Here is an 18946-nt window from a genome sequence, read left to right as displayed (position 1 = left end):
TAAACCCCGACCTGACCTGTAAGAGAACAAAAATAATTTATTATACTCTACCGGGGAGCGGTCCGGTCTGATGGGTGTCTCAGGTCTTGGTCCGGCACCGACATCCTGCTTGCTACATATGGATGACGTGTTCCAGCATCACAGGCTCCCCGGCATTCGTGCCTGCGCAGGCACGTTTATCTGTCCTGTTGAGGGCAGAGCAAACTCCTGCAGTACATACACGCTGGGCCTCTATTCTTTGTCGGCGCATGCTTACTGCAGGAATTTGCTGTGCCCTCAACAGGAGCACGATGCCGTGGAGCCTGCGTGGATGACACAGGGACGCATCATCCACATGAAGCAAGCAGGAGAGTGGCATTGCAAGATTGGAGGTGCCAGACCAAGACCTGCACACACCCATTGGACCGGATTGCCAAGCAGGTGAGTATAATAGTTATTTTCCTTATCTTGCAAGTAGGATCAGGGGCTTATCTACAGCATTATAGAATGCTGTAGATAAGCCCGGAAAGGCAGTACTCGTATGGGCCAAACCTGGTGTCAGGTTCCCTTTAAGGTTCTATTCGGCTATCTTCACAGGACACAACGAAAACACTATTGAATTAAATGGGAGGCAAAACCAAACGCAAAAACAACAGCTTCAAGGGGCCCAGAATCTGCCAAAAGATAGAACTAGGGGTAGACAACAGGAAAAGTGGCATCAATTGACCCATCAATTACGCTATAAATTTTTTAAAAAATTGATGTGGGTTCCCCTGTATGTTTGATAACCAGCCAGGCAAAACTGACAGCTTTAGTTTGGAAAAATTAAGGCTTAGGGGTGATCTTATTATAATGTATAAATATACAGGGGGTACAGAAAGTATTCAGACCCCTTAAAATTTTTTCACTCTGTTTCATTGCAGCCATTTGGTAAATTCAAAAAAGTTCATTTTTTTCTTATTAATGTACACTCTGCACCCCATCTTGACTGAAAAAAAAAAAAAAAACAAGTGTAGAAATTTTTACAAATTTATTAAAAAAGCTGAAATATCACATGGTCATAAGTATTCAGACCCTTTGCTCAGATACTCAGATTTAAGTCCCATGCTGTCCATTTCCCTGTGATCCTCCTTGAGATGTTTCTACTCCTTCAACAGAGCCCAGCTGTGTTTAGTTAAACTGATAGGTGTGTGACTTTACAAATCATGTCCTATCTATATAAGACCTCACAGGGAATGTCAGACCAAATGAGAATCATGAGGTCAACGGAACTGGCCAAGGAGCTCAGAGACAGAATTGTGGCAAGGCACAGATCTGACCAAGGTTACAAGAGAATTTCTGCAGTACTCAAGGTTACTAAGAGCACAGTTGCCTCCATAATCCTTAAATGGAAGATGTTTGAGACCACCAGAAGTCTTCCTAGACACCATCCAGCCAAACTGAGCAATCATGGGAGTAGAGCCTTGGTGAGAGAGGTAAAGAAGAACCCCAAGATCACGGTGACTGAGCTCCACAGATGCAGCAAGGAGATGGGAGAAAGTTCCACAAAGTCAACTATCACTGCAGCCCTCCACCAGTCAGGCCTTTATGGCAGAATGAGGATTTGAATGCCTATTCTCTCTCACTAACAGTAGCTATGAAGTGCTAGGCAAGACCTTCTTACATCACCTGCATTGTCTTTATGCTCTGATCAGATTTAGACAGAGCAATACTGCTTACCTCTCTGGAGATTTTGCACAGTGATTCTATTGCATATGCACTTTATTCTGTCTTCCTCATTTTTACCTGTACACATTTCTATATGATATCACAGCAAATATCTATGTAGTATACTGAAATTTTGATTGCAATTTTGCACATAACCTCTTGGTCCATTTTATAAACAAGAGAAAGCTACTGACCACAACAGGGATCACCACAAAGATACAAATTTTATTAGGTTCAACACAGACATAACCATATAAAAACAATTAAAAAGTCATAGAGATGACACATGAGATGAACCCTTCAGGCTTAGAATGAAGCCGTACACTCCCCTGAATAAGACAAAAATACACAAAGGATATAATTGAATGTGCAATCAATAAATGGTAGTAAGTCAATATATTAAATAGTTATGTCCCACAAATATATAGCAGGTGGTCATTGTATGTCTATCTAAGCAATACCTTACCCTACATAATAATGTGCTGCTATTCAAACACAGCTCACAATGATGGTATAAATACCAAGTTAATGATTAGAATCATACATGCACAATAATATTTGCTATAAAGAGCCACTAGTGGAACTACTGGTGGAAAGATTGAAGCAAAAAGACAGACATTCCCTAATAATGTATAAGGGTTTTAAGGTAGAAAACACCCAGCAAGGAAACAAATACCCTAAAAATGGATAAGTGCTGGGTGCACTGTCCTACAAATAATACCACTAGTAGAGGAGCTTCCAACAACATCCACTAATGGTTATAAACCAATATGCACAATAGAGCTGCTAAAAGAAGCCACAATGACCGGTATAAATAACAGTGAGAAAAGGTAGAGCAAAAGAAGACAAAAGTTCCCAGATAATGCATAGGGGACTAAGATAGAAAGCACCCAGCAGGGAGACAAATGCCCTGAAAACAAGTGCTGGGTGCACTATCCTGAATACAATACTGCTGGTGGGGGAGCTTGTGAGGACGCCCGATGCGTGTTGCTACCGCATGGTAGCTTCGTCAGCCCCCTAATAAAATGTGTATCTTTGTGGTGATCCCTGTTGTGGTCAGTAGCTTTCTCTTCTTATGATTTACTTTTTTACTGATTTCAGGTGTCTCCCCTACGCCATTCTGTGGTGCCCTCCAAGTTCTTGTTATTACTCTTGGTCCATTTGGTGCACTGTCAAAAGGACGCATGGTCCGGCAAACGCATACCTGCGCACGGTCTGTGTACCAAATGCTAAAGATAGGGTACGCAGGTCGCATGCAGCATCATGCGCCCATAGGAGCTGACCGGAGGTGACGCGGCAGGGGCGGAGCTTCACGGCGGCCGTGCGCATCCCTCCGCAGCTCCAGGAAACACTAGTGTGAAACTAGCCTAACAGAGATCTTGTGCCCACTCGGCACAGCGTAAACTGGATTGCAGTGTATTTTTTAAGTAGCAACTCGGCAATTTCTCTGGCAGTAAATATAAGCTTCACTTTACTGATTTTCACCAGACTTGAATGGGATAAGGAAAATATAAAAGGTAAAAAAAAGGTACATGCAGTTTTAATGAGTTTCTGCAGGGGAAACACTAAAAATGCATGCAATTAGTACATGACTATCAATTAAGTTCTCAAGGATAAGTTACAAGAAATATCCAAATTAAAGAAGTTTAATTTAAAACATGACATGCAAAAAAAAACCAATGACAAACTAAGTGGGAAAAAGTAGCAGTTTAGGTGCAGAAAATCTACAACAATCAAACGCATCAATTACTTATGTTGGGAACTTAGCTTTGTATACAAGCTAAGAGGCAGATACTGACTGCAATAGTGATGGGGCTGCCTAACTATGTGACATGCTGGGATTTCTGGCACTTGGTGATTATAGTTGGCCAATTGCTGCTAGCCATGAGACCGCCATGCTGACAGAGCTAAAAATCTGATAGCCTAGTCTTCAGGGGCCCACACTAATGGCAGCTTAGTGTCCACACTCCAGACGGCCAGTGGAGCCAACAAGCCGAGAGCCTAGTCTACAGTAGCCCACACTGCAGATGGGCCGGTGGAGCCAACAAGCAGAGAGCCTAGTCTACAGTAGCCCACACTGCAGACGGGCAGGTGAAGCCAACAAGCCGAGAGCCTAGTCTACCGTAGCCCACACTACAGATGGGCCGGTGGAGCCAAGAAGCTGAGAGCCTAGTCTACAGTAGCCCACACGCCAGACGGCCGGTGGAGCCAAGAAGCCGAGAGCCTAGTCTACAGTAGCCCACACTACAGACGGCCGGTGGAGCCAAGAAGCCGAGAGCCTAGTCTACAGTAGCCCACACTGCAGACGGGCCGGTGGAGCCAACAAGCCGAGAGCCTAGTCTACAGTAACCCACACTGCAGACGGGCCGGTGGAGCCAACAAGCCGAGAGCCTAGTCTAGAGTAGCCCACACTACAGAAGGGCCGGTGGAGCCAAGAAGCCGAGAGCCTAGTCTACAGTATCCCACACTACAGACGGCCGGTGGAGCCTAGTCTACAGTAGCCCACACTACAGTCGGGCCGGTGGAGCCAAGAAGCCGAGAGCCTAGTCTACAGTAGCCCACACTGCAGATGGGCCGGTGGAGCCAACAAGCAGAGAGCCTAGTCTACAGTAGCCCACACTCCAGACGGCCAGTGGAGCCAACAAGCCGAAAGCCTAGTCTACAGTAGCCCACACTCCAGACGACCAGTGGAGCCAACAAGCCGAGAGCCTAGTCTACAGTAGCCCACACAACAGACGGGCCGGTAGAGCCAAGAAGCCGAGAGCCTAGTCTACAGTAGCCCACACTACAGATGGGCCGGTGGAGCCAAGAAGCTGAGAGCCTAGTCTACAGTAGCCCACACGCCAGACGGCCGGTGGAGCCAAGAAGCAGAGAGCCTAGTCTACAGTAGCCCACACTACAGACGGCCGGTGGAGCCAACAAGCCGAAGCCTAGTCTACAGTAGCCCACACTACAGACGGGCCGGTAGAGCCAAGAAGCCGAGAGCCTAGTCTACAGTAGCCCACACTACAGATGGGCCGGTGGAGCCAAGAAGCTGAGAGCCTAGTCTACAGTAGCCCACACGCCAGACGGCCGGTGGAGCCAAGAAGCCGAGAGCCTAGTCTACAGTAGCCCACACTACAGACGGCCGGTGGAGCCAACAAGCCGAGAGCCTAGTCTACAGTAGCCCACACTGCAGACGGGCAGGTGAAGCCAACAAGCCGAGAGCCTAGTCTACCGTAGCCCACACTACAGATGGGCCGGTGGAGCCAAGAAGCTGAGAGCCTAGTCTACAGTAGCCCACACGCCAGACGGCCGGTGGAGCCAAGAAGCCGAGAGCCTAGTCTACAGTAGCCCACACTACAGACAGCCGGTGGAGCCAAGAAGCCGAGAGCCTAGTCTACAGTAGCCCACACGCCAGACGGCCGGTGGAGCCAAGAAGCCGAGAGCCTAGTCTACAGTAGCCCACACTACAGACAGCCGGTGGAGCCAAGAAGCCGAAAGCCTAGTCTACAGTAGCCCACACTGCAGTGGTGGAGCCAAGAAGCCGAGAGCCTAATCTACAGTGGCCCATACTGCAGTGGTGGAGCAGCAGATTCAGTATGGCTAATGATGAACTCCTCACCGATCCCTATAACTCGCCATGAGACACACAATGGTGGAGCTAGTGTATGCTGCTCCAATAGTAGCGCGGCCACTGCAGCGCACACTAACACTGGCAGGAGCCTCCATACAAGCCCCCTCCCGCCACTGCCCTGACCACAGTGCCAGCTGCTTGGGTCACTCGGACATGGCCGCTCACCCGGCAGACGCGATGCTGAGAGCAGATGGTGGACGACTGTGCCGGTCCCACGTGCTGGGGAGGACTAGAGACCAACGAGCGTGGAGACTAGAATAGAGCGTCCCCTCCCCCCTAACATCCGGGAACGTGCAGGGGAGGGCACTACAACTCTCAGCTCCTGTAAACAGTGTAGGGGGTTAGAATACAGCTGCGCGAGCACGGATACCGCTCCGCGCCTGCACGTGTCGCACCATAGCTGCCAGGGCAGGCCCTGCATGCGCGGCGGGGCCACCAGCTACCTGGGGCAGGTTCCGCCATCACTAGGGCACTAGTCTGATCACGTGACCTGCCGCGGGCGGAGCTTGTGGTCGGCTTCGCGCTTCCTCCAGAGTCGCGCACAGTTTTACGTCACTGAGGAGCGCTGCACGTGTCTGACAGCTGCTTAATAAAGGAGTCCGGCGCGGCAGGCAGGGAGCTGGTGTGTGGAGACGCGTGGGCATCCTAGGTGCGTGGCGGGTGGGCTTGTGCTGGCCCTGCGTGCTCAGAGAAGGACGGGGCGGTTTCCTGCCTCTCGGGGAGGTTACGTGAGTGAGGGCCAGTGTGTGTGCGCGGGTCATCCACTACACGTAGAGAGCTGCGGCCGGTCTGGAGCAGCTCCTGGCCCTGAGTAACCGTAGAACACCGCCCCAGCGTGCTACTCCGAGCATTGGTGAAGGGGGGGTCGTTGGGGTGCCGGCGGACCCTGGTTGTCATGCCAGTATAGAGTGTGGGGTCTATTCTGCATAGTCTTCCTGTCCCAGGTGCTGGGATTTTCAGTCTCCTTAGAGAAGACCATGTATAGGTCACATCCTTCTAAGGGTGTGTGCACACGCTGCGGATTTTGTAAAATCAGCAGTTCAAATGGCCTGCGGTTTTTCTGCGGATTATCACCTCTACAATGGAGGAGATGGTAAACCGCAGCGGAATCCGCAGAAAGAATTGACATGTCAATTCTTTCTGCGGATTAGAAACCGCAGCAAATCCACACCGTCTGCACTGCAGTTTCCATTTCCCATAGGATATTATGGTACTGTACACCACAGCAGAATCGCAGCGTGTGCACACAGCCTAATGGTCGCACTTTCTGCCGTCTCCATGCTGTTCTTACATGGGTGACTTATTTATTTACTCACCTTTAAAACACCATTAATTTCAGGGATTTGCATACATTATCACTGGGGCTCACAATCTAGATTCCCCATCACTATGTTGTGAACATATATTAGCTTAACCCCTTCACCCCCAAGGGTGGTTTGCACGTTCATGACAGGGCCAATTTTTACAATTCTGACCACTGTCCCTTTATGAGGTAATAACTCTGAAACGCTTCCATGGATCCTGGTGATTCTGACATTGTTTTCTTGTGACATATTGTCCTTCATGTTTGTGGTAAACTTTCATTCATATAACTTGCGTTTATTTGTGAAAAAAACGGAAATTTGGCGAAAATTTAGAAAAGTTCGCAATTTTCCAACTTTGAAGTTTTATGCCCTTAAATCACAGAGATATGGCACACAAAAAACTTAAGTAACATTTCCCACATGTTTACTTTATATCAGCACAATTTTGGAACCAAAATTTTTTTTTTTTGTTAGGAAGTTATAAGGGTTAAAAGTTGACCAGCGATTTCTCATTTTTACAACACCATTTTATTTTTACGGACCACATTTTTTGAAGCCACTTTGAAGGGTCTATATGATAGAAAATACCCAAAAGTGACACCATTCTAAAAACTGCACCCCTCAAGGTGCTCAAAACCACATTCAAAAAGTTTATTAACCCTTCACGTGCTTCATAGGAATTTTTTGAATATTAAAAAAAAAAAAAAAAAAATGAACATTTAACTTTTTTTCACCAAAAAAATACTTCCGGTTCAATTTTTTTTTTTATTTTCCTAAGGGTAACAGGAGAAATTGGACTGCGAAAGTTATTGTGCAATTTGTCCTGAGTACTCTGATACCTGATATGTTGGGGGGGGTGGAGGACCACTGTTTCGGCGCATGGCAGGTCCCGGAAGGGAAGGAGCGCCGTTTGACTTTTTCAATGCAAAATTGGCTGGAATTCTGATCGGACGCCATGTCGCGTTTGGAGAGCACCTGATGTACCTAAACAGTGGAAACCCCCCACATGTGACCCCATTTTGGAAACTAGACCCCCCAAGGAACTTCTTTAGATGTGTGGTGAGAACTTTGGACCCACAAGGGCCTCACAGAAGTTTATAACGTACAGCGGTACAATTAAAAAATCATATTTCTCGTTCGCCTTATTGGGGGACACAGAGACCTTGGGTGTATGCTGCTGCCACTAGGAGGCTGACACTATGCACAAAAAAAGATAGCTCCTCCTCCGCAGTGTACACCCCACCGACCGGCAGAGAATTCCTCAGTTTAGCTTAGTGTCAGTAGGAGGTGGACACGGGTCTTTTATTAGACCCATATCTACCTCGTCGTGCGTCGTTCCTTTTCAGGTTCTACGGAGGGATACAGAGTGAAAAGTCACATCTGTACTCCCACATGGAGTCTGCAAGTACGGCGTGTACTGCCACCCCGTATCCTTGCAGTTCTCCGCGGCAGGACCAGCCAGACGGACGCCGACACCAAGACGTGCCAGCGACTCCAGGGGTCCTTGTCGCCAGTCTCCCTCCCACTCGCCTACCAGAGCCTGTCGGTTGGATGAGACGCAGGAGTTCTTCAGTCCCAGGTAACGGATCGGGAATGGGTGAGTATGGTTTTTTTATTTTTATTTTCCTGGCTGCCCATTCCCGACGGACAGGGGGTGCGCCTCTTCAGTGGCACAGGGAGCGGGCGCTGCGGTCGCTCGCAGTCGCCCTACGCCCATAGGCACACCATGCTCCATATTGCTGGCCCCCGCGTTCCCCCCTTCCCTCCCCCCTTTCTGGGGACAGGGAGTACAGGGCCTCTTCCTTCTTCCCTTGGACGCGGCTTCCGGCGGCGGCGTCCTTTTTCCGACCTCCGCGCCGACCCCCTGCTGACAGGCGGCCGCCGCAACTAATTTAGGCCCCGGCTTCAGTTCGGGCCTACCGCTGCGTCGCGGCCACGCCCCCCGCCCCTTTCTTCTAAGCGGGCTTCTCTCCCGCTCTTCCCAGGCCCTCCCACCGCCTGTCCTTCACCTGCCCAGCCTGCTATTGGCTAGAGGGCGGTGAATTTTAACCCTACGAGGTGCTCCTCCCTCCCTCCTCTCCTAAGGCGCGCTTTTTCTCAGGACGGCGCCATTTTCCCAGCCTGTTAGCCGGGCACCAGCTCCTCACTGGACAGCATCTTTTCCAGCTGGTTTTTTCGTTCAGGAGGTCTATCGGCCGGATTTCACTCTGACCTGCATCCACTGACAGGTCGCAGAGCATCGCTTCTGGGGACACCGGACCGTGAGTAGCTCTGCACTGCAGACTGACCCTTCTCCGCCCTCTGTCCCCCAACCTTCCGGCATTACCTCAGCTTTTCACTATGTCTAAGTCTGATCGTACCCGCTCTACCGCTCCCCCCTCCACTTTAGTCAAGTACTTTGCATGTTCTTCGTGCAATCGCAAACTTCCCTCAGGCCAGTCCACTCCCCTCTGCCTGGATTGTAGCAATCCAATTCAGCCTGACGCCGTCCAGGAGCCATCTGCGGCCCCAGGTGAGAGTGAGCCCCCCATGCCTGGCTGGGCCTCCTCGCTATCTCAATCAGTGGCAGACCTCACCAGGGTGTCTCAGTCCCTGGTGGCCGTTCTTGATAAGTTGCCCCTGGACTCTTCAGCAGGGCCAAGCAGGTCCCAAATTGTTCCATCTGAATCAGCCAGCGGTAGTCGCAAAAGACCCAGGCAAGATTCCCAGCCGGAATCCTCTCCTAGTCCCATCTCACCGCATAGCCCTTCTCACCAGTCTCCCTCTCGGGCCTCCTCTCCCGAGTCAGGGGAAGCGCTTTCGGACAGGTCATCTGAGGGGATTTTAGAGCTGGATTCAGACCAGGATGCAAGCATGAAGGTCACAGTGCAGGACCTCATTGCTGCGATCCATCATACCTTCGATATTGCTGACTCCCCTGCGAAATCCTCAGATCAGGAGGTTTCGTTCAGACGGGCAGAAACTCCCTCCAGGGTTTTTCCTTTCCATTCCCAGTTTGGGAAAATTTTTACCAAGGAAAGAGAGGATCCGACCAGACGCTTTCAAAGAGGAAAACGTCTCGGCGTACTCTACCCATTTGCTAAGGAGCTCACGGACAACTGGTCGGCCTCTCCCTCGGTCGATCCGCCCGTGTCCAGGCTATCCAATAACACGGTTCTCCCGCTTTCAGGCGTGGCGTCCCTAAAGGATTCTAATGACAGGATTATAGAATCCCTGGCGAAGTCTGCCTTTGAAGCGGCTTCAGCGGCGGTGTGTCCAATTTTTGCTTCATCCTGGACAGCAAAGACCATAGCCACGTGGGCAGACGACCTTCGGCAGGGCATCTTGGATAAGGCGCAACCGGAGCATTTGGCCAATCTCGCCAATCAGATCTCCCATGCTGGGGACTATCTTCTCTCCGCTTCCTTGGATGCTGCATCCTGTGCAGTTCAGGCGTCAAGCAACGTTATTGCAATTCGACGCACACTTTGGCTAAAGGCATGGCAAGCGGACTTGTCTTCTAAAAAGTCCCTCACTAACCTGCCTTTTCAGGGGGTGCGCCTCTTTGGGTCCCAATTGGACCAGATTATTAAGGACGCCACCGGAGGCACGAGTTCTCTCCTCCCTCGGTCCAAGCCTCGCAGACCCCCACTAAGGCGTCAGTTTCGACCCTTTCGGACTTTCCGCCGTTTCAATACGGCGGACAACTCCTCCAGCCAACAGAGGCCGCAGGCTCGCCAGGAGAGAAGGAAAGTTTCCTTCAGACCCACTCCTTCCTGGCGACCCCACTCCTCCCAGGGCAGACCGTCCAGATCTAGATCTGGACGGTCTACTTCAACATGACTATCATCGGGCACGCAAAGGGTCTTTCCAATTGGGAGGTCGACTTCTTTCCTTCAGGGACGTTTGGCTGGCCGCCGTGGAGGACGCCTGGGTCAGGGAGGTCGTATCCTCAGGATACAAGATAGAGTTCGTCTCTCTCCCACGGGATCGTTTCTTCGAATCCCGGCCTCCAAAGGATCCAGCCTTGATCCCGGGGTTCTCTACAGCTATCGCCGCTCTCCTCAGTTCCGGGGTGATTGTGCCCGTTCCCGAATCGGAGCGCTTCACGGGGTTCTACTCGAACCTGTTTGTAGTGCCGAAAAAAGACGGCGCGGTTCGACCCATCTTGGATCTCAAGCTGCTCAACAAGAGGGTCCGTCTTCGCCACTTCCGCATGGAGTCGCTTCGCTCGGTCATCGCCTCCATGGAGGAGCAGGAATTCATGTGCTCAATAGACATCCAAGACGCCTATTTACATGTTCCAATCTTCTCCGGACATCAGAAGTTCCTGCGCTTTGCGATTCGACAGCACCACTACCAGTTTGTCGCACTGCCCTTCGGTCTTGCCACCGCTCCCAGAGTCTTCACGAAGATCATGGCTGCGTTGATGGCTTTGTTGAGAGTCAGAGGCCTCGTTCTTTTCCCGTACCTAGACGATATTCTGATCAAGGCTCCCTCATTCCAACAGGCTCACCAAAGTTTGTCAATCGTCCTGGACACTCTTTCCAATTTCGGGTGGATCGTCAACAGGAAAAAGTCCTGTCTAGTTCCTACCCAACGCCTGGTCTTTCTAGGTCTTCTGTTCGACACTCGTCGGTCAAGGGTCTTTCTCCCACAAGAAAAGATTCTCTCTCTGCAGCAGGAAGTACGATCGCTGCAGACCTCGCGATTCCCATCCCTCCGTACAGCCATGAGGGTCCTGGGAAAGATGGTCGCGGCGATAGAGGCAGTTCCCTTTGCCCAATTTCACGCCAGGCCTCTCCAGCAGGCCATTCTGTCGAAATGGAACAGGTCGCCTCGGTCCCTGGATCGCCCTGTCCATCTTTCTTACCGGATCAAGCGGTCTCTCAACTGGTGGTTGTCGTCGCCTCTCATTCTATCGGGTCGATCCTTCCTTCCCATTCACTGGCAGATAGTAACCACAGATGCCGGTCTCCTCGGTTGGGGTGCTGTATTCCGCAACCACACTGTTCAGGGTCGATGGTCGGATCCGGAATCAGCGCTACCGATCAACGTTCTGGAGATTCGAGCGATCCATCTTGCTCTGGTCTACTGGGAAAGGCTCCTCAAAGGACTGCCGGTACGGATTCAGACAGACAACGCCACAGTGGTGGCATATGTCAACCGCCAAGGGGGAACACGGAGTGTTTCAGCCCTGGCGGAGGTGTCCAAGATTCTTCGTTGGGCGGAGATTTTCGTCCCGACAATTTCCGCGATTCACATTCCCGGCGTAGACAACTGGGCCGCCGATTTTCTCAGCCGCGAGGGTCTCGCGGCGGGAGAATGGTCCCTACATCCGGAAGTGTTTCATCTGCTCTGCCTTCGGTGGGGAACCCCGGATGTAGACCTCATGGCGTCTCGCCTCAACAGGAAAGTCCCGCAATTCGTGTCCAGGTCTCGGGACCCTCTGGCAGTGGGCGCCGACGCCCTGGCCGTTCCTTGGTCCCAGTTCGAACTTCCCTACCTGTTCCCTCCTCTGCCTCTTCTTCCCAAGCTGTTGAAGAAGATCAAGGCAGAAGGACTTCCGGTCATTCTCATCGCCCCGAATTGGCCCAGAAGGTCTTGGTTCGCGGACATTGTCAACCTTCTCGCGGACGCCCCCTGGAAGCTTCCAGACAGAACAGATCTGCTGTCTCAGGGTCCGATTTGCCACCCCAATTCTCGGCCGCTCAATTTAACGGCGTGGCTGTTGAGACCGAGGTTCTGAAACGAGCAGGATTTTCCGACCACGTAATTCAGACCATGATCCGAGCCAGAAAGCCATCATCTTCCAAGATTTACTACCGTACTTGGAAGGCCTATTTCACTTGGTGTGAGACCAATAACGTCGCGCCCATGTCCTCTTCGCTCCCTTCAGTCCTAGCGTTTCTTCAGGCAGGATTGGATGCGGGGCTTGCCCTCAGTTCACTGAAGGGTCAAGTTTCGGCGCTGTCCATTCTGTTTCAGAAAACGTTGGCTTCCCGTCCTCAGGTTAAGACCTTTCTTCAGGGCGTGGCTCACACGGTCCCGCCGTACCGGGCACCCGTGGATCCATGGGATCTTAATCTGGTTCTTGAGGTTCTGCAAGGTCCGCCCTTTGAACCCCTCAGGGATATTTCCCTTTCTCTCCTTTCTTGGAAGGTAGCCTTTCTGGTGGCCATCACCTCCGTCCGGCGCGTGTCGGAATTGGCAGCTCTTTCATGCCGCTCTCCCTTTCTGGTTCTCCACCAGGATAAGGTAGTTCTGCGGCCTCCGCCCTCGTTCCTTCCGAAGGTGGTGTCCTCGTTTCACCTCAACGAGGATATCGTGCTCCTGTCCTTTTGTCCGAATCCAACTCATCCCCGAGAGCGGTCCTTGAACAAGCTGGACCTGGTTAGGGCGGTGAGAGTCTATCTGTCTAGGACGACTTCCTTGCGAAAGACAGAGTCTCTTTTCATTATCCCTGATGGAGCGCGGAAAGGTCACCCGGCGTCAAAAGCCACCATTGCTCGCTGGATCAGATCGGCTATCCTGGAAGCCTACCGTGTTAAGCGTCGCGGAGCCCCTCCGGGTATCAGGGCCCACTCTACTCGAGCAGTGGGTGCCTCCTGGGCGGTGCGCCACAGAGCTTCCGCACTGCAGCTTTGCAAAGCTGCAACATGGTCATCGGTTCACACGTTTGTGAAATTCTACAGAGTCCACACCTACGCTTCGGCGGACGCCAGCCTAGGTAGACGGATTCTGCAGGCCGCGGTGGTGAGTCCGCTGGCCTGATGGAAGTTTGTTTCCCACCCCAGGGACTGCTTTGGGACGTCCCAAGGTCTCTGTGTCCCCCAATAAGGCGAACGAGAAAACAGGATTTTTGGGTTGCTTACCGTAAAATCTGTTTCTCGGAGCCTTCATTGGGGGACACAGCACCCTCCCATGTTTTACAGCTCCTGTTCTTACTTTGGTTGAATGGTTACAGTTGAGTTGTTTATGTTGTCAACCTATTCTGTTACTTCTCCTACTGCTTTCTCACTAACTGAGGAATTCTCTGCCGGTCGGTGGGGTGTACACTGCGGAGGAGGAGCTATCTTTTTTTGTGCATAGTGTCAGCCTCCTAGTGGCAGCAGCATACACCCAAGGTCTCTGTGTCCCCCAATGAAGGCTCCGAGAAACAGATTTTACGGTAAGCAACCCAAAAATCCTGTTTTTTTTCCACAAAAATGTTCTTTTCACCCCCAATTTTTATTTTCCCAAGGGTAACAGGACCCTAAAAGTTATTGTGCAATTTGTCCTGAGTACGCTGATACCCCATATGTAGGTGTAAACGACTAATTGGGAGCATGGCAGAGTTCGGAAGGGAAGCAGCGCCATTTGACTTTTTTGGCTGGAATTGAGATTGTACACCATGTCGCGTTTGGAAAGCCCTTGATGTACCAAAACAGTGGAAACCCCCCCCCACAAATGACACCATTTTGGAAACTAGACCCCCCAAGGAACTTCTCTAGATGTTTGGTGAGAACTTTGAACCCCCAAGGGCTTCACAGAAGTTTATAACGTACAGCCGTACAATTATGAAATCATATTTTTTCCACAAAAATGATCTTTTCACCCTCAATTCTTACTTTCCCAAGGGTAACAGGACCCTAAAAGGTATTGTGCAATTTGTCCTGAGTACACTGATACCCCACATGTGGGGGTAAACCACTATTTGGGTGCATGGCAGAGCTCGGAAAAGAAACAGCGCCATTTGACTCTTTTGGCTGGAATTGAGATCGGACACCATGTCGCATTTGGAAAGCCCCTGATGTACCTAAACAGTGGAATCCCCCCACAAGTGACCCCATTTTGGAAACTAGACCCACTAAGGAACTTCTCTAGATGTGTGGTGAGCACTTTGAACTCCCCCAGTGCGTCACAGAAGTTTATAACGCCCGGGCGTGAAAATAAATAAATCGTATTTTTTCCACAAACATGATCATTTAGTCCCCAATTTTTTTATTTTCTCAAGGGTACCAGGAGAAAATGGACCCCAAAAGTTATCCAGTTTGTCCTGAGTACCCTGATACCCCATATGTGGGAGAAAACTGCTGTATGTGCCCACGTCGGGGCTCGGAAGGGAAGTAGTGACGTTTTGGAATGCAGACTTTGATGGAATGCGCTGCGGGTGTCATGTTGCCTTTGGAGAGCCCCTGATGTACTTAAACAGTGGAAACCCCCAACAAATGACACCATTTTGGAAACTAAACCCCCTAAGGAACTTATCTAGGTGTGTGGTGAGCACTTTGAACCCCCAAGGGCTTCACAGAAGTTTATAACGCCCAGGCGTGAAAATAAAAATCATATTTTTTCCCACAAAAATGATATTTTTGCCCCCAATTTTTTATTAAGGGCAACAGGAGAAATGGGTCCCCAAAAATTGTTTTTCAATTTGTCCTGAGTAGGCTGATACCCCATATGTGGGGATAAAACACTGGGCGCATGGCAGAGCTTGGAAGGGAAGGAGCACCATTTGACTTTTTCAACGCAGAATTGGCTGGAATTGAGATCAGACGCCATGTTGCATGTGGAGAGCACCTGATGTGCCCAAACAGTGGAAACCCCCAATTCTAACTCCAACCCTAGCCCTAACCCTAATGGGGAAAATGGAAAGAAATACATTTTTTTTAATTTTATTATTTTCTCCCTAACTAAGGGGGTGATAACGGGGGGGTTTGATTTACTATTTATGGCGGTTTTTATTTTTGGCAGCTGTCACACTCTAAAAGACGCTTTTTATTGTAAAAATAATTTTTGCATTACCACATATTGAGCGCTATAATTTTTCCGTATTTTGACCCACCGAGTCATGTGAGATCTTATTTTTTGTGGGACAAGTTGACGTTTTTATTGGTGTCATGTTCGGGCACGTGACACTTTTTGATCGCTTTTTATTCCGATTTTTGGGACACAGAATGAACAAAAACCAGCGTTTCATGAATTTCTTTTGGGGGGGTGCGATTACACGGTTCCGGGTTCGGTAAAATTGATAAGCGGTTTTATTCTTCGGGTCAGTACTGTTACAGCGATACCTCATTCATGTCATTTTTTTTGTTTTGGCGCTTTTATGCAATAAAAACAATTTTATATAAATTATTTTTGCATCGCTTTATTCTGCGAGCTATAACTTTTTTATTTTTTCTCTGATGATGCTGTGTGGCAGCTCGTTTTTTGCGGGACAAGATGACGTTTTCAGCGGTACCATGGATATTTATATGCGTCTTTTTGATCGCGCGTTATTGCACTTTTTGTTCGGCGGTATGATAATCATTTTTTGCTTCGTTATTTTTATATTTTAAGGGGTTTGCTAAAGGGGTTAACTAATGGGACAGTTTTATAGGGCAGGTCGTTACGGATGCGGCGATACCAAATATGTGTACTTCTATTAAATTCATTTTTTGGAAATAAAAAAAAAAACTTTATTCGTTCCTCCTCATTTTACCCCTCATTTTTACCTGTACACAGCTCTATATGGTATCACAGCAAATATCTATGTAGTATATACTGAGATTTTGATTCTAATTTTGCACATAACCTCTTTGTTGCTGTCATTATTATTCATATACCTTTTGTATTTTACTTTGTCCCTTGTGGTGTGTCCATTTTCTCTGGTCAATTGTTCCCTCCCGTACCGCACCTGTCTGTGTTTGTAAAATTAACAAACTTGGACTTCTGATGTTGTTTTTTCCCTCTTGCCTTTATTTCCTGTGTAAATTGGCCTTTAGGGTGGCTATACACAGTAGATTGAGTTTAATGAGGCAGGCATATATATGCACATTTTTGTCCATGTTGGCCACTACAGTTGTTCAGATGATTTGTGGATGACTCCTCAAAGAACATAGACTAGCACCTATCGGATAAAAACTGTCAGCTAAATTGATCGATTGTTAACATTCGTTTGACAAAGGATCATTTTACTGGAAATCGTAGGTTTTAATCCTTTTTACGCTGTGTATGGCCTGCTTGTTAACCTAATATTTGCTGTCCCTTACGGTAAAACTCCTGTTATAACATTTTAGGAAATCTGCTGGATGTTGGTTGTGTGCTGGCGTTGGATCAATCTTTTTTTATATAGTAAAAAATGAACCTATGTTTTCTTCTATAGCAAGAAGAATAACATGAAGGTAAAGAAAAACCTGAAAAGGAGCTCTCCCGCTGAAGAAAGTAATGGAACAGAGATCAAGAAACCGAAGTGTAAGTAAGAAACATTAGTTAATTGGGATAGAGTGTCTGTTCTAAATTCCTAGTGCTTATCTGTGGTAAGGAGGTGCCAATTCTTGAGTCTATAAGGCTTCATTCACACATCAGTATTTCATCAGTATTTGTATGCCAAAACTGGGAGTGCTCCCAAAACACAGAACAGGTGTCAGTCTTTCAATTATAGTTTTTCTCTGTAAGGTCCTCTCCTGGTTTTGGCATACAAACACTGATGGGAAATACTGACGTGTGAAGAGGCCTTACAGGAGCACATTTCTTGCCATGGTGCACAGCAGCTGAAACGTTAACGTAATTATGAGATGCAGGTATCTTAATGAATTTTGCACGTCTTACTCCAGCACGCTTTTCATCAAGACTGGTGTATAAAGCGTCAATCTTGATGGTTCGCCACTTAAATTAATATCTGACGCAACGTCCTAAGGTTAGTTCCACCATTGCATGTTTTAGGGTGGGAGCAGGAAAGTGGAAAAGTAGGAGATGATGTTGCTATCATCTCGCACAGTTTTCAGGCTCTAGTGATTTGCGTGGAAGCAGGAGGATGCTAGACATTGGAACCCTGCGTTATCGCTCCCATTTTCTAATCTGAGCGGATTCCAGCCATCTCATGTAATCGGTCTACTCTGAGTGCATACTTGTGAATTCTCTCAGCGCATGCACTACGCTCTGAGGACTCTCCAGCACTTGGAGCGGTGCCTATGTGACCGCAATTGTGTGATATGCATACTCCCTGCCATATTTTGGCTAGATGGATGATGCCTCGTGCAATACACGTGTATTGAACGAGTCTGGAAACAGCCTAGTTGTAATTTGGCTGGGAATATGCATATTAAGTACTTACACCCACTTCCGACATGTGCTGTACATATACGGCGGATGTCGTGAAGGGATTAACCCTTTTCCGATGTTGGGCATAATAGTACGCCCACATCTGACACCCTCCCTTTTATGTGGGCTCCGGCTGTGAGTCCACATCTTTCCCGGGACATGTCAGCTGTTTTGGCACTCGTAGCAAGTGAGTAATTCTGTTACATAGAGGCGATCTGTTCATTGCCTGTATGTAGCAGACCCAATCGGGTTATGGCAGCTTCTAGTCTTCCATGGAGACTTTTGAAGCATGTCAAAAGTATTAAAAAAACAAAAAAACAAAAACTTCAAATCACTCCCCGTTCGCCCCATTGAAAATAAAACGATAAAGAAAAATCGAACCTACACATTCGGTATTGCTGCATTCAGAATCGCCCAATCTATCAATAGAAAAAAGATTACCTGATCACTAAAAGGCGTAGTGAGAAACGCCAGAATTAATTTTTTTTTGTCGCCGACATTGCATTAAAATGCAATAACGGACGATCAAAAGATCGTATCTGCACCAAAATGGTATCATTAAAAATGTCAGCTTGGCGTGAAAAAAAATAAGCCCTCACCCAACCCGAGATCACGAACAATGGAGACACTACAGCTATTGAAAAATAGGGCAATTTTTTTTTTTCTCAAAACGTTTGGAATTTTTTTTTCACTACTTGGATAAAAAAAAAACCTAAACATGTTTGGTGTGTATGAACTTGTAGTAATGACCTGGAGAAGCATAATGGCAGGTCACTTTTAGCATTTAGTGAACCTAGTAAAAAAGCCAAACAAAAAACCAGTGTGGGATTGCACCACACTTGGAAGTTTTTTTCCTGTTTGTGAGTACACGACATTGTAAAACCAATGGTATCATTCAAAAGTACAACTTGTCCTGCAAAAAACAAGCCCTCACATGGCCATATTGATGGAAAAATAAAAAAGTTACAGCTCTGGGAAGAAGCGGAGCAAAGAAATGTAAATACACAACTGAAAATGCCTCCGGTCATTAATGGGTTAAAGGAGTTTTCCTGGGCAAGGAGGGGAAGCAAGATTATACAGACATTACAGCAGGGGATCAAAGCTGATTCTTTCTGGGAGGTAAAATATTGCTTAAAGGGAATCTGTCACCTATTTTTTGGGCTATGAGATGCGGCCACCACCATCAGGGGCTTATCTACAGCATTCTGTAATGCTGTAGATAAGCCCCCGATGTAACCTGAAAGATAAGAAAAACGAGTTACATTATGCTCACCCAGGGGCGGTCCAGGTCCGG

The 18946-nt window shown here is 48.5% G+C and overlaps 2 protein-coding genes across 4 annotated transcripts in view; one reads left to right on the top strand and one right to left on the bottom strand.

Moving 5' to 3' along the window:
* The window catches only part of CTPS1 (CTP synthase 1), a 114119-nt gene extending 108237 nt beyond the window's left edge, over positions 1–5882 (bottom strand). Inside the window, exon 1 of one of the 2 annotated variants that reach the window (XM_073564152.1) lies at positions 5746–5882. In XM_073564152.1, coding sequence (XP_073420253.1) covers positions 5746–5764 — 19 coding nt within the window. In that variant the 5' untranslated portion in view covers positions 5765–5882. Of the gene's footprint in view, positions 1–5467; positions 5664–5745 lie in introns of those variants that run through there. The other variant, XM_073564153.1, reaches the window with a different exon arrangement.
* RCC1 (regulator of chromosome condensation 1) overlaps positions 5814–18946 on the top strand; it is a 39788-nt gene continuing 26655 nt past the window's right edge. Inside the window, exons 1-2 of one of the 2 annotated variants that reach the window (XM_073564154.1) lie at positions 5814–5951; positions 16715–16803. In XM_073564154.1, the coding sequence (XP_073420255.1) occupies positions 16728–16803 (76 nt within the window). In that variant the 5' untranslated portion in view covers positions 5814–5951; positions 16715–16727. Of the gene's footprint in view, positions 5952–6007; positions 6031–16714; positions 16804–18946 lie in introns of those variants that run through there. The other variant, XM_073564155.1, reaches the window with a different exon arrangement.

The sequence above is a fragment of the Dendrobates tinctorius genome, unplaced genomic scaffold (genome assembly GCF_039654945.1).
Source record: "Dendrobates tinctorius isolate UK_male_01 unplaced genomic scaffold, ASM3965494v1 ptg000015l, whole genome shotgun sequence".
NCBI lineage: Eukaryota > Metazoa > Chordata > Amphibia > Anura > Dendrobatidae > Dendrobates > Dendrobates tinctorius.
This window is presented reverse-complemented; position numbering and strand designations above follow the sequence as displayed.